This window comes from Solanum tuberosum, unplaced genomic scaffold (genome assembly GCF_000226075.1).
Source record: "Solanum tuberosum cultivar DM 1-3 516 R44 unplaced genomic scaffold, SolTub_3.0 scf00103, whole genome shotgun sequence".
NCBI lineage: Eukaryota > Viridiplantae > Streptophyta > Magnoliopsida > Solanales > Solanaceae > Solanum > Solanum tuberosum.
Genome location: NW_006239027.1, coordinates 559,312 through 573,972, shown reverse-complemented (window position 1 = coordinate 573,972; position 14,661 = coordinate 559,312). Strand labels below are relative to the sequence as shown.

The window sequence follows — 14,661 nt, the reverse complement described above, 5'->3', positions numbered from 1 at the left end:
ATTATGTCATGCATATTTGACCAACCAAGCAACCAATAAAAAATAACCTCAACATAACTAATCACATTATAACTTATTCCAACATAACTTATCCCATCATAATTAATCTCATCATTATTAATCTCAACTTATTCGCATGCTCCTCATGTACCGTAAAACCTCTCTAAATTGATATTGTCAGCATCATGAAATATTATTAAAATATTATTATTTTAATATCGGAATTATAAAATATGAGTATTATTTAATTGAAAAAAATAATAATATTTTATTAATTTAAAAAGTTTTTTGAAGATTCAATAAATGTTAATTTTGATTACATAGTTCAGGGATGAAATAAAAAAAAAATTAAATGAACTCTTTGAAAAAAACATTCATGAATTTGAGATCATGATTAATAATAATCTTGATTACTGTAATAAAATTAATGTAAGTAGCATGTTAGATTATTTGGGTGAAAATGATACACTTTCAGAGGTCTAAAGTTTAGAAGAATTTGTGGATATCATCAAAGAAAATAATGTTGATGATGAAGTTAATTATTTTAATACTTTTAGGACTCTTTATAATTTTTTGGTGATGAAGAGGACAACATTGTAATTTGTTGGTTCATTACTTATTTGGTCTAGTCGTCTAGTTTATACAAAAAAAATTTTAAAAAAACTTTCAACAAACACTTCATTTCACGAAGAGTTATAATATTTTAAGCGACACTTTCATGAAAAAACATAATATTTTTAAGAAACAAAGTTATGTAGGGATTCGTGATCGATATAATGAAAAATAAGGGTTATAGGGACATAATATTTCTGTGGTATACATATTTTTATTAATATAAATAAACTAACTTTAATAAAATGAATTGAATTGAAGTAATGGTAATGCACATTTTTCATTATATCGATTTATGTTGTGTCAATTAAGTTAACCTTAATGAAAACTTTCTTTTTCCCTATTTATATGAGAATTAAGTGAGATAGAGGGAGGAGGATGTTATTGAATGAAAATAAAATAAAATAAGTGATCATTTGATTATGAATTTTCTTTTTTTGAGTTGCATTTCGTGGTGTTTGGCCGTAAAATTCAGAATTTTTCAGAATTCAACTCACTAAAAATTAAAATTGTTTTTTATTTTTCACTCTAAATCACTTAGAATAATTCAAAAATAACTCCAAAGAATACACACATCAAAAAATTGTATAAAAGAAAGCCTTTTAAAATATAAATTGGGATCCTCTTTATCGCAACATTATATAATAACTCACTAAATGTTGCCCCTCAACTAACAAAATGAATTCATTAAACACTTGAGATAAGTAATGCAATTTTTTTTAATTGCATTTAACTTATTCTTAGATGAAATAAACATGTAATTAGTCATTCATAAACATACACAACTTCCACTAGCACAAGTTGGTAAACCTCTATCACATTTAATAAAATCACTACAGTCTTCTCTACTCTGACATGTATTTGTGCATGCTTCCATCCTTCCTTCTGAAAATCACAAAATTCATAACATATAGTTAGAAGCGGCAAATGAACGAGTCAGATCAAATATGTATATTGACAATAAGTTAAATAAAAACAGATAAAATATTTAATTCGTTAGAAGAGACCTTCATGATTGGTGTTGAATTGTGCTAAACAGACACAAGATCCACCAACACAAGTTCCAAGCTCACCTCCACATTTCAAGTCACGACAATCCTGACTAGTCTGACAATCACACATTCGTCCTGTCACAATATCTAAACATAACAAAGTTTGTCAGAGAGAGACTGTCTCAGAAAAACTCTCGGCTCAAGTAAAGCAAATCATAATAGTAATGAAAAGAAAAGGCGATCATACATACTATAGCAAATCATAACAATCTATTATTTTTTAACCTCTACATATACTCATAGACATGTACTAACCTTGTGAAATAATCAAGAATGAGATTACCAAAAGCAAAGTCACCAAAGTCTTGGCCATATTGTATAATTGAAAGAATTAATTTTTACTTTAGAGTGGTGATGTTTACCACATTATATATACTATAACTAGTTCATTAGAAGATATTTTTCTTTATATAATTACAATCGAGATTTATTGGAGTTTCTTTCGTAATCAAATCTTGAAATTAAATTTGGCTTTTGAGAAATTGTTTGGTTTGTGGGATGTAATTAGTCAAATAATTAAATATATATCACTTTCTTTTTGTAGAGATTTTTCTTCCAAATTTTGTATGATGCAAAATTTATAAATTGGATTTTTTACATGATTACTCATGGTGTAAGAATCAATAATATTTACTACCACAATATTAAATAGAAATATTTGCATAAATAATGCAATTAAGTAAATTAAATTATTCACCTACTAATTTTCCTTCTATAGGAGAAAGTTTTTTTTATTATTTTTGAAAGTTACTCCCAATTACAAAAGTTTTCATTAAAAAATCTTGAAATTAAATTTGGTTAAAGAAATCTTTGTTTTATGGAAAGTAATTAGTCAATTATGTATCCTTTTTGTATTGAAATTTGCTCAATCTTTTTACAGATCTCGTATTATGCAATAGTTAAAAATTGAGATCTTTACATGATTAATGATGGTGTAAGAATCCATTAAATTTTTCCTTCGATGACGTGTATTCATAGATCATAGTGGAGTCCAATTAATTTAGATTTGCATCGCGTAAGACCCATTTTAAGAGTAGTGCTATTTATGGATTTTTTATATCCAAGTCTCAAATCCGAGATCTCTGATTAAAGAAGGAGTGACCCTATCTACTGCATCACATTATTTGATGATTTTGATATAAGAATCACTTACTTTGAATACCATCATTTTGAATATTCAATTCTTTTCAATAACACACAATGAATTATGTGAATTCAAAATTACTTTTTTCGTTTTATATTACTTGAGCTTGTTGACCTGGTTTATTCTACATTAAACTAATCTTATTAACAATGATTGAAACTCTAAAAATAAGTCCCTATTTAGTATTTAGCATATCACTTAAAAATAATACTATTTCATAGAAAAAAAAGATATTTTGATTAAATTAGGTAAGCCAATACAAATAAATCTTTTATAACATTTTTAATGTTCACCACATTTGCATTCCCTTCCAACACAAATTGGAAATACAATCGTACATTTCTTTTCATCGACACATTCTGACGAATCATTACACGTACGAATCATATCACTTGTCACCGCGTCTGAAAAATAATTATAAAACTTGTTAGCATCTTGAAAGAACATAATTTCGAGAGGATTATAGTTATACACACACAATGTCTAAGTTTATATCTACATATATATTAGGTGTGACTTCTTATGGTATAATTTGTGTCAAATAAGCGCTTGAGAAAAAGAGAGAAGTATACCTTCAGGATGACATCTGCATACACCTCGTAGACACATTGGATGTCCAGTATGGCATACCATTGGAAGACAATCTGATACGGTATTACACGTGGTCTCACTTATCACAACATCTGAAAATTATAAAACTCGTTAACATCTTGAACACATAATTCTAAAAGGATTTAGTTATAATAAATTGTTGTGAAAAAAAGGGTAGACTAACCTTGTGAAATAACCAAGAAGGTAGCTACCAAAAACACAGTCAATATCAAAGTCTTGACCATATTATGTGAATAAACTAATTTTTGACTTTAGAATATGATTCTGACCACCACATTTATATAGTATACATAGTCCACGACCAAATCTTGAAATTTTATTTATTAGTGAGTCAAAAAGTGATTTTTTGTCTATGGATAGTTGACCAAAGAAAATATGTCTATTGCATAAATAACTTACCTTGTTATTTTTTTTTTTTGGTGTGTGGAAAGTTGGTCAATATAGAAATTTGTTTGCAGTTATGACTTATGAGTGACATAGGCGGTTTGGACTAAATTAATTCGGTTAAAATGGGCTAATTAATCAATAAATCACAATTTAATTCGTTCAAGACATATTAATTTTTGTTAAGAGTGACAAATTGATGATTACTAAAATAAGTTGGATCAAGATGGACTATATCGATATATGAGTCATCGCCTAATTCTGCCTAAAATAATAAACGATGAATCATAGCCCAACTTGACCTATCATTTTTCGCTCCCAGCCCTAGTTGTTATTATGCATTTTTATACTCTTCTATTAAGAGATATTTTGTCTAACTTTTGTCTAATTTACATGAATATGTAGTTATATTGTTCTTGTAAAATAAATTAACAACCATAGAGTTAGCATTCCCAAATTTTATTCTTTGTTTACGACTTTACACGTAGATATCAAGTTTTTTAACGATGAGGTTATACATACATCAGTATAACAAAGAGTATATTCGTTCTAAATTACAAAGTCAAAGGATATATTTATTCTTTTTTTCCTTTAAATCATGACAAATAAATCAGACTAAAGAGAGTAACTTAAGATCTAAAATAAAAAAAAGAAACAAAAAATTCGAATCGCAACCATCTAATTATTTTATTGCAATTGTTTCATCATGTAAACAATACCAAATGAGACATTTTTAGGTTCATGACTAGCCTAAATTTCTTTTTAATACTTGCCACTTGAAGCACTATCTTCATGATCAATAGAGTGTGTGTTGAGTGAACTGCATACACATGTTCCATCAACACAAACACATTTTGGGAACATATCTTCATGACTCGTACAATCTTCTGTTGTGCTACATTTTCTTAAGCCTGTCGTCACATCTAAAAAGTTACAAAACAATTGTTAGCATTTTATAATATGTATCGACAAAGTAAAGGACTACAAAATCAATTGATCTGAAGGAAAAATGATAAGAGGAAAAAAAAAATAGACTAACCACAAGAAACAATCAAGAAAGAAACTACAAAAAGTGCCATAATCGAAGTTTTGTCCATCTTTATGTAAAATAATAAAACCTTTAAGAATTTTAGAGTGTTTCTTAGTTTTTATTATGTACAACCTTATATAGTATTTAGCATTGAGAAATTGCAAAAGAAAAAAGTTATTACAATAGTCTTATTTTAGACTTTTAGTGATTGTATTTTGTAAATTTCTAAATTTGGTTAATTGGTCAACAAAATTCTTTGTACTATATGGAAAGGTTAGTCAAAGAAATATAAATATTCTATTTATTAATCATATTGAAGTTTTTGATCCAAAATTTTAAAATGGAAATTCCATTACACATATATATTATATATAATACCATCCTAAAAAAAAACCAGAAAAGGATAAAAATTAAAAATGTCTTTAAAGTATGTGATACTCATTTAATTTGCTCTTCCTTAGTATATGGGTAAAAATTAAAATAATTTGGTTAAATTATAGTGAGTTTTGATCTCACCAAGTGAACAAAAATCCTAGGCCCATTACTTAAAAACCCATCTGTGATATGTTTGGCCCACAATTGCAAGAAGGTAAATGAAGTTACGGTCGCGTGTCGGTTGGTTTCATTTGGTTTCTGAGGTTTACTAGGTTATTGATTTGTAGATATGCTAAATCATTTTACAATCATTAAAATATTGACTTATCAGTTATTGGTATATCGATTATTGATTGTTATCGATTTGGTTATCGATTTAACCGTTAAGATTTGATACAAGAAAATGTTTTAGAAACAAGATGAGAAATCAAATGAGTTATGCACATGAGTTGAATAATCGAGAATTTGAGACACTCAAAAATAAAAGGCATAATACATAAATATGACCCTAAATTTGGTGTCAGTTGACAACTATGACCTTTAACTTTGGGTGTGCACAAGTAGACACTTAAATTTGTATAAAATTGGACAAATAGACACATTCATCCTATATGGTACCCTACATTGCAATTTTGCGTCCTACGTGGCTTCCTACGTGTATTATGTCATGTAGAACACATGTGTCTATTTGCTCAATTTTATACAAGTTTAAGTGTCTACTTGTGCGCACTCAAAGTTAGAGGGCATAGTTTTCCGCTGAAGCCAAGTTAAGGGTCATGTTTATATATGGGATAAGGGTTTGAAAAATAACCTAACTTTGGTCGGATTTGTTGTTGCGATACTAAACTTTCATGAGGACCTATTACCTCCCTAGACTATTTAATACCGTATTTTAAACATATATATTTGTCCACGTGGACATAAAAAATAATGCAAAATTATAAATAGTAATGTGTCCACGTGGGCACATATATACCTTTAAAATACATTATTTAAATAATTCAGGGGGTAAAAAATATTGTATTAAATAGTCTAGGGAGGTAATAGGTCCTTATGAAAGTTTAGTACCGCAACAACAAAATCGACCAAAGTTGGGATATTTTTCAGACCCTTATCCCTTTATGTATTATGCCAAAATAAAAGTATGAAAGTATATTCTAAGTCAAGGACTTTATCTACTAAATAGTATAAATATAATTCTTTAATTTATAATCGGGTTATTGGTTAACCCGTTGAGAAAATCTCAAATCGCTAAGAATCGATAACCCAATAATAAAAAAATATCAAAACCAATATATTGAAGGGAAAATTGTATGAAATAACAAACTATTAATTCAAATTAAATGTTATAACTATAGTTTATTTTAATTGTAATTTGCAACAAACATTCCATTATTTTCCCATCTGATTCGGTATACAATTAGCCATTTCGGTATACAATCAGTCATTTTATACATTTCAGTATATAAGGCGAGAGAAAAGTGTATATGCAAATACAAATACATATATTTTCGTCCTATTCACTTATAATTATACAAATATAGATCTTATTATACAAATTACAATGTGTACAAAACTAAACAATTTGTATAAAATTGAATGTTTGTAGCGAATTATACAAATCAAAAGCTCCATAGCAAACATACAATTTGTTTTGGAGCGCAATTATACAAATTATAACTATAACATATAAATATGATTTTTATGTTTGCTATATATGAAAATTGCTCTATATTGAAACCGCAAACCAATGACCCATTGTTGATAAACAATAACTTTTTTTCCGTTCGAATTATCGGTTTCCGATTGAACAGCCCTAATTCATGAACCTAATCAACCCGACCCGACCCGACCCATGAGCTAATCCAAATTTAAACCCACAACCACATCAGTGAAGTCGACCCGTCAAATTTCTTAAGACCAGCCGCCGGCACGCTCGTCGGAATCATCTTTGGTGAGAGTTCAGAATCACAGAATTTCGCTCGCTAGGTATTTTTCTTTCTATTTGGATTTATCAATTATGAGTTTGCTCATTCTAGATAACCTAATATTGCAATGATTTTTTTTTTTTGGATAATCGTGGTGTTCGGGCTAGCTTTCGTGCAGTTCAATTGTGCAATGCTACATCTGTTCATACCCCTTAGTTTTGTTCCGTGTTCATTTTGTTGGCAGAAACGATCCATCCCATTAGGGCAGGCCTGTTTCATGCTCAAAGCTGTTCACACCTTAGTTTTGGAAATGTTTTTAGGTTACATCACTTGTAAAGCTTGAATCTTTAAGGGTTGTTTGGTACAGGGAATGGGATAAACAAAGTTATCATACATATATATGATGGGATTAACAATCTCGGGACTAACTAATTTCCCTAACCAAATGCAGGATAAAATAGTCCTGCATTTTATCCCGGAATTGTTATTCTGTATCCATCGTACCAAACGACCCCTTGTAGTCTTAGTTTTGTGACTTAGGATGTACTGAGAGGATGTCTTTGTATAGCCAACAGGGCTTTGGTTTAGTGCTAAGAGAATTGAGTGATGTGGGGGTTAGGCGTACGTTACGTGTTCAAACCCTTTCGTTGGAAAAGCCTGGTATTTAAGTGGGAAAGGTTGAGGGACGAGCCCATTATCCACCACACACAGGCTGCAGGATTTTATCAGTTATGAAAAAGAAGAGAGGATATCTTATCATTGCTTCGTTGATGAAAATCTAACAGGGGAACAACTACAGTTATATAACCAAAAATGTACCAGCGCAAGTAGACAACTACTTAACCTTTTTGGTCTCACTTGAAACAGTGCAGTATTTCTTGTGTTTCTCATGATTAGTTGCCTCCCTGCTTTTGTTTTCTACTCCAATTCATTTTTATCTTAATCTAGACATATTGATGGATGGTGTCACTTCTAGTTCAAACCTCAACAATGTTTCTTTGACATTGTTCCTTCATCCTTCTCTTTACTTTCCTTCCTTCTGAATGCTTTAATCTTTTTCATCCTTGCAATCGATCATTTGACTTGAGAATATCTGAGCTGCATCAGTTCAACTCCATTAATTTATCAATCAACCTGGTTGGAGAGTCTGGCCATTTTGTGAGGTCCAAATCAATCTAGTTATACTTTTACCATGCCTCCCTAAAAAGTTGTCTTGAACATATCACACCATTTGTGTTGGAAGTTGGTATATCTCAATCAAAATGGATGAATGATAAGCATGGTGTATAATTCACTTGAATTTAACATTCTGGTGCAGCGAGTTCTATGAAGCGATCTAAGGATCCTTTTGAGGCTACTTTTGAGGAGCAGGATGACTCACCCCCTGAATCCCCTGCTGGCACCGATGAGAATGAAGGCCAAGATCAAGGTGCAGTTGGTGTTAATATGAATGAAAGTGACGATGTTAATACTGATTCTCGTGAAAAACCTTCAACATCTAAAGCTACATCAGTCTCTGTTAGTACTGCTGGTCCAATTAGCAAGCCCAAAGAGGAAGATGAGGAGGAAGAGGAAGAAAGCATGGATGTGCAGTTAGGAAAACTCTCATCAAGTAGTGATCCTGACAAACTGGCGAAGATGCAGTAAGTTTTGTCAGTTTATGTTTTCAAATATCTCGAACTCTTTCTGTTTAAAGGATTCCATTCATAGAAGATTGTCAAGATTGTATGGTATTATCCTGTTCTGTGATAGCTTATGTGGCTGGTTGGACCTGCCTACTAATCACTTCGCGTACAAGAATAACTCTTTTTCTAATGATTTGTATCCCTTCCTCTCACCTTCCTTTCCTTCCTTGTGGATTTGTTACTCAGACTATTAATTTAACTCTCTTTTGTATGATTCCTTCAGTATATCTGCTCTATCATTTTATTTTTTTACAAAAATATGTATCTATAACCAGCAGGTCAATGCTTCTATTGAGATCTGTGAACAGATCTCATCTTGCTTGATATGCTTGATATACTGCAGTTCAATACCAGTAGGAAATATAGTGGCTGTTAATTAATAAATTGACATTTTGTATGAGCATTGTTAAGTGAGGGCAATATGGAGAATAACTAATTTAGCTGGTATTGAAGAAACCATATAGTGGTCAAGGCCAATAAAATGGGAATTGTACATTGCAGTTATATATATACTTGTTATGCTAAAGTTTTTCTTCTGCACCTCCATGTTATACAACAATATACCTAGTATAATCCCATAAGTGGGTTCTGGGAGGGTAAGAGTAAGATGCACGTAGACCCTACCCCTACCTTTGTGGGATAGAGAAGTTGTTTCGGATAGACCCTCAGCTTAAAAGGGAAGTTATTCATAGAAGGGTTGCAAGAAGAAAACATGACAACAAAATATCAAGATACAAAGCAAAATGAAGCAACAGATAGTAAAAACACATAGAAGAATAAGAAACTATGCGGTTACTAAATATTACTACTAATAAGGAGAAGAGGATATGACATTGCCTCTCCCACCAAACGGGCGACCACACGCGGTTACGTACTAAACTTCTACTCTAATCCTCGACCTCCAAGCCTTCCTATCTAGGGTCTGCACCTCCTTGTTATGTGAGCTCAGTTTAGATTATTTTTCTCTCCTATAATCAGTAGGGCTCTACCTGGTATTAATAGTGTTTCTATGACACTACAAGAAAGGAGGTAAAATTCCTTTTGAGGCAAGGTAGATGAAGGGAGATAGACATTTGGCTTCGCAAGTTTCGTACTTGTTGTTCTATGTTGTCAAACTTTATTTGCTATCTATTTCCCATTCCTTCCAAATATGTGAAAGTATAAAAGGAGATCAATCTTCTCCTGCTGCAACGTACATTTTCAAAATATTCCTCGTCATTTGAACCCGAAATGTTTCCTGTTTCAATAACAGTTATGAGGTGATGGTTGCTTTCATCCCAAAAGAAGAAAAAAAAACCAAGAGAACAATTATGAAGCAATGTGAATTAAAGGTTGTGATTTCAGATGTCATTCACAAGTAAAGAAGAACCTCTTATACGAAGCAATCGTTACATATGTATTTTTTAGATGCTTGAATTGCTGCAGCCTAGCCTTTTTGTTAGCTGGATCTCCTACTTCCACTAGAAAGTAGAAAAACCAATTGCCATTTTCTCTTATACCTGATGAGTGGTGGCTGCTATGTGACCACTAGTACCTCCCTCTTAAGGGCTGGGCAACGCGCACCAAAATTGTCTTACTTGGCCGAGGGTCTATCAGAAAGAATCTCTGTACCTTCTCAAGGTAGGGGTAAAGTTGTGTACACACCACCCTTCCCAAACCCCACTTCTGGGATTACACTGGGTATGTTGTTGTCTCACACACAGCTGTCGGCTAACTATATCCAAACAAAGCAGGACTTTATTAAAGAAGGATGGTTCTGTAGCCCTCAACTGGGTGGCTTCTCCTGTTGCTGTAGAAGATTTAACTTTGCATTTGAGCTAGATCTAGTTAGATGCTCTCTGCAGAGGCAGTGACCATACACAACAGCTACCTCAGTCCAATAACTATTAGGTTCACTTTGTTATCTTTTCTCTTTCAGGTCCATCTTATCCCAATTTACAGAGGAGCAAATGAGTAGATATGAATCTTTTAGGAGATCTGGATTTCAGAAATCCAACATGAAGAGGGTATGTTTTGCCATCCATCCCATTATATCATCTTTTTCCTCCCTTTTTGCATGTTCTGAATATGATCTGTACTATTATAGACAAAGCACTATAGATGATGTCAGAGTTGTTTTCTCCTCTACCGTAGCTTATCTGTGTGTTTGTTTCGTTATTCATGTGCGTGTTGCTTTTTGTTTGCTTGATCTGGGGAAGGGAGTTTCCTAAAAAGGTTATACTGAGAAAATGGGCAGAACTTCATTTCTCTATCAACTGATCCTCTAATGTGGCTTTCCAATCAATATGGTCCGGCCTTGCCCCGGCCCTGTGCATAGTGGGAGCTTAGTGAACTCAGCTTCCCATTTCAAGAAATGGTATGTAGATGATAGACTAGTGTCTGAGATAGAACCCTACACCCAGTAAACCACATCAATTTCCTTGTATTCATCGCTGATACTCACAAAGTATTCATGTCTGATACTCAAATTATTCGTGTCTGATACTCAAATTATTCGTGTCTGATACTCACAAATTTCCTGATATAGTGTTCCTAGTCTCTTACCCTCCTCTATGAGAGGACTTCTATTTGGAAATTCTCTTACATGCAGCCTCATGCTAGTTTTGGTTTTATTTTGTTTTAAATTAATAGGGCCTTCTTTTCTTGGATTTCTTCTGTCGCTAACATTTAGCCATTTAAGTAAATAGTGCTGTCTTTCAGTAAAAATATAATGTCCGAACAAGAACATGATAGAAAATTGTTGAAAATACATGTGGGCAGAATAATCTTGTTCTTTTATTGTGACCTTGTGTCTTCTCTTATACTTTTCCATGCATGATTTGATATGATTTGCTTGAGTTGAGATGGGAAACTCCCAATTGTATGTTTACTTCCAGAACCCTCTGCCATCCCCCTTAAACCCTTTTCTCCACTCTTGTTTTTTTTTTTACACGAACCCTGAATAATTCTTGCCCCAACTTCACTCTTCCCAATCAACCCTTTATCCCCACACACAAAAACACACAAAAACCACAGTAAAAATATTCATAGAACCACCAAAATCCTTTTGGACCTTTCTCAAATAGTTTAGCTAATGGCCCTGTAGTAAGCAGGAGTTTGACCTTTGCTCGGCTGCTCCTATGGCTTCAGTGCCTTACAACACTTCTTTTGTATTGGGGAGTTTTAGTGCCAATAGGGTCTGTCTTAAAAGTACTTTCTTTCCTAGGAATAACATCAAGAATGGATTTTTATAATCTGGGTTAAAGTGGAAACAGGATAAAAGAGATGCCAGAGTAGTGGTTAGAGATAGCTTCTGCTGTATCTGAAAAGGAAGCTTCTGGGAGTTCTGGGGAGACCCGTGAGTATTAGGCTGAGGTGGGGTTTCATTTTCTTTTGTATAGTTTTGAAGTTTTGGTTTGTAATTTTCAGTTCTTGCCTTCCCAGATCCCATTTTGTGGGACTAGCTGGGTATATTGTTGTTGTTTGAGTTGAGATGGCCTTGTTACGTGGTGTTGGACCAATCCCTAACATTAGCCTATTGAAGCACAGTCTTTTTGTCTTTCATTACACACATGAAATGTTAGAATTCATTTTCTCAATAGACGTGTAACTGTCAGATAATTGAGAATGAAGCCAAATCTTTGTGAATATATGAGGACCTTGTGCAAGCCTTAGGGCCATTGAGATGTTTGCTTTTCTAGTCTGACAATTTGTTGTGCATAATTTAATTTTTGTCGTTACTCTTCTTCTGTATTGTCGATTCAGTTGCTGTCCAACATCACAGGAAGTGCCAAGATATCTATTCCTATGACAATTGTGGTGTCTGGGATAGCAAAAATGTTTGTCGGTGAGCTTATTGAAACAGGTAAATAGACAGATCCATTTTTTATAGAAGATAATTGATGAAGCAAAACGTTTATCCTTTATTTGGGAATAGCAAGGATGAATTGTGTTTGGAATGATTTTATTTGGTTTCTTTTCTTAGACACTAGTGCACGGAACCAAAATACTTGCCAAACTATCATCAGTTCTTGACCAATTTGCAACAATTAGGCATTAAAAGCCTAAGACCCGTAATACTATCCATTACTGAGCATGTTGGTTAACATTCATTGGAAACACTTAACTCCTTTAAAAGTAACAAAGAGTGGCTCTAAAATGTCTTCTATGTACTCACACATCGTACCTATGCTAATTAAGCACCCGCCAACGTGTCTGAAATCGCATTTGATGTGTCTGACTGGTTAAGGATGTTTGGCACTACAACTAGGGAAAACGTAGGACTTTTTAAGCAAGAAAAATAAAATGACTCTCCTGCCTCAGTGTTGGCCCAGGCACTGGCCCCTCCTTTGTTCCTAGTGGTCTCTGTTACCCTCTACCTGTAAAAGCTCAATGTCACATTCTTTCTCTGCTTTTCCTTTCCCTTCTACAAAAGAATCAACTGAATGTCTCGAAACCTAGGTGAACTATGTTTGACCAATTTCCAGTCTAATTATGCAGTAAAGAGTTGCCAATCTTTAGTGTTTCAAGGTGGAAATGTCCTCAGTTAAAGAAAGTTGAAGGGCTATACTGCATTGATTTTCTCCAAGTAATGGTGCTCAATCATCTTACCATACATTTTGCAGCTAAAATGGTGATGGCAGAGAGAAAAGATACAGGGCCAATCAGGCCATGTCACATAAGAGAAGCATACAGAAGGCTAAAACTTGAAGGCAAGATTCCAAAAAAGTCAGTGCCAAGGCTTTTCCGTTAGTGGACATGGAAGCAACCTGTAGTTTTATTTCAGGTTCGTTGTCTTCCTTTTGTTTACAAGTCCTTTAATGTGTCTATTTTGAATTGTCGCAAATCTTAATTTCCTGGCACTTTCAGGTCAAGTAAACATTTCTAGTCACAAAGTTGTCACAGTTCAGCGGATGCTTTTACATTGCCCTATTATATGTAGGGTTAGCCTGTTTATCTAATTGCTTAATCAGAGGAAAGAGTTTAACTAACATTTTGTGAAAATATTCGTACTGCCCCCAACCAGGAAATGACACTATGGGAGGGAGAATAAAAAGATCGCAGCATCTTGGCTATTTAATAACAACATCATTGTATTTGTTGGTAAAACATCACATTATTTGTTGACCATGTAGTGCATTTTTCAATGCACTCAGACGAAAGAGAAAATGTGGAGTGACGGACAACAATGCTCCTTCATCCACCATGTTGTGTGGAGGAGGCAGCAAAATGGACCTAAACTTTGTTGAGTAGAAAAGGAACCAAAAGACAATTCAGATCAGTTTGATTGTTCTTCTCTTTGATTCTCACTGTGGACGTTATCGTTCATTTTCAAAATCATTTGTTCACATGCTCTCAAGTTTTTATAATGTTTCTCATCCCTTGTTCTCCATTCTCTCAGATTTGTAGCAGTCAGCCACTTTCCTCGCAGAAAGGCGTAGGATGAGCTTGTAAATCTTGAACGAAAAGATTGGATGAGGTGTACCTTTACAAGGTGAGGCTTTCGCCTCTCTTTGTGATGCTGGGGTTTCTTCGAAGAAGTAAATTTCGATAGGCATTCAGCCACCATGGGAAGAGAGCTCTCACCTTGACGGAAGGATTGGCAAGACGAAGATCCGGAACAATTGTAGCTTAACTGTGTAGTTTGTAGTGTTGGTACATTGACTCATTGAGTTTCAGCTGTTGTTTTCATTTTTCCCTTTTTCAGAAGGGCATACTTAGGATACATGAAATCATGAAAAATAGTAGAAAATGTTAGAAAACAGATCGAGTTAAGTGGCATTCCAAGTTTATTGTCTCCTCTACAACCTAATTCCCCCGACCCCTACTTGATCATCCCAACCCCCGAACCCCCACTCTC

General features: G+C 33.5%; 1 protein-coding gene across 4 annotated transcripts; it reads left to right on the top strand.

Moving 5' to 3' along the window:
- The first annotated feature begins 7,084 nt into the window (after positions 1-7,084).
- On the top strand, positions 7,085-14,603 carry LOC102604061 (transcription initiation factor TFIID subunit 11). Of its 4 annotated transcripts, none has more exons than XM_015309295.1 (6): positions 7,085-7,198; positions 8,462-8,780; positions 10,741-10,828; positions 12,567-12,666; positions 13,427-13,587; positions 14,203-14,603. In XM_015309295.1, exons 2-5 carry the CDS (start codon positions 8,464-8,466, stop codon positions 13,552-13,554), a joined length of 633 nt encoding a protein of 210 aa, XP_015164781.1. In that variant the 5' UTR covers positions 7,085-7,198; positions 8,462-8,463; the 3' UTR covers positions 13,555-13,587; positions 14,203-14,603. The 4 variants fall into 4 exon arrangements, with proteins under 4 accessions (XP_015164781.1, XP_006348625.1, XP_006348626.1 ...); XM_006348563.2 differs by having other exon boundaries at positions 8,456-8,780; positions 14,214-14,603; XM_006348564.2 differs by lacking the exon at positions 14,203-14,603 and adding an exon at positions 13,828-14,160 and having other exon boundaries at positions 8,456-8,780.
- The last annotated feature ends 58 nt before the right edge of the window (positions 14,604-14,661 follow it).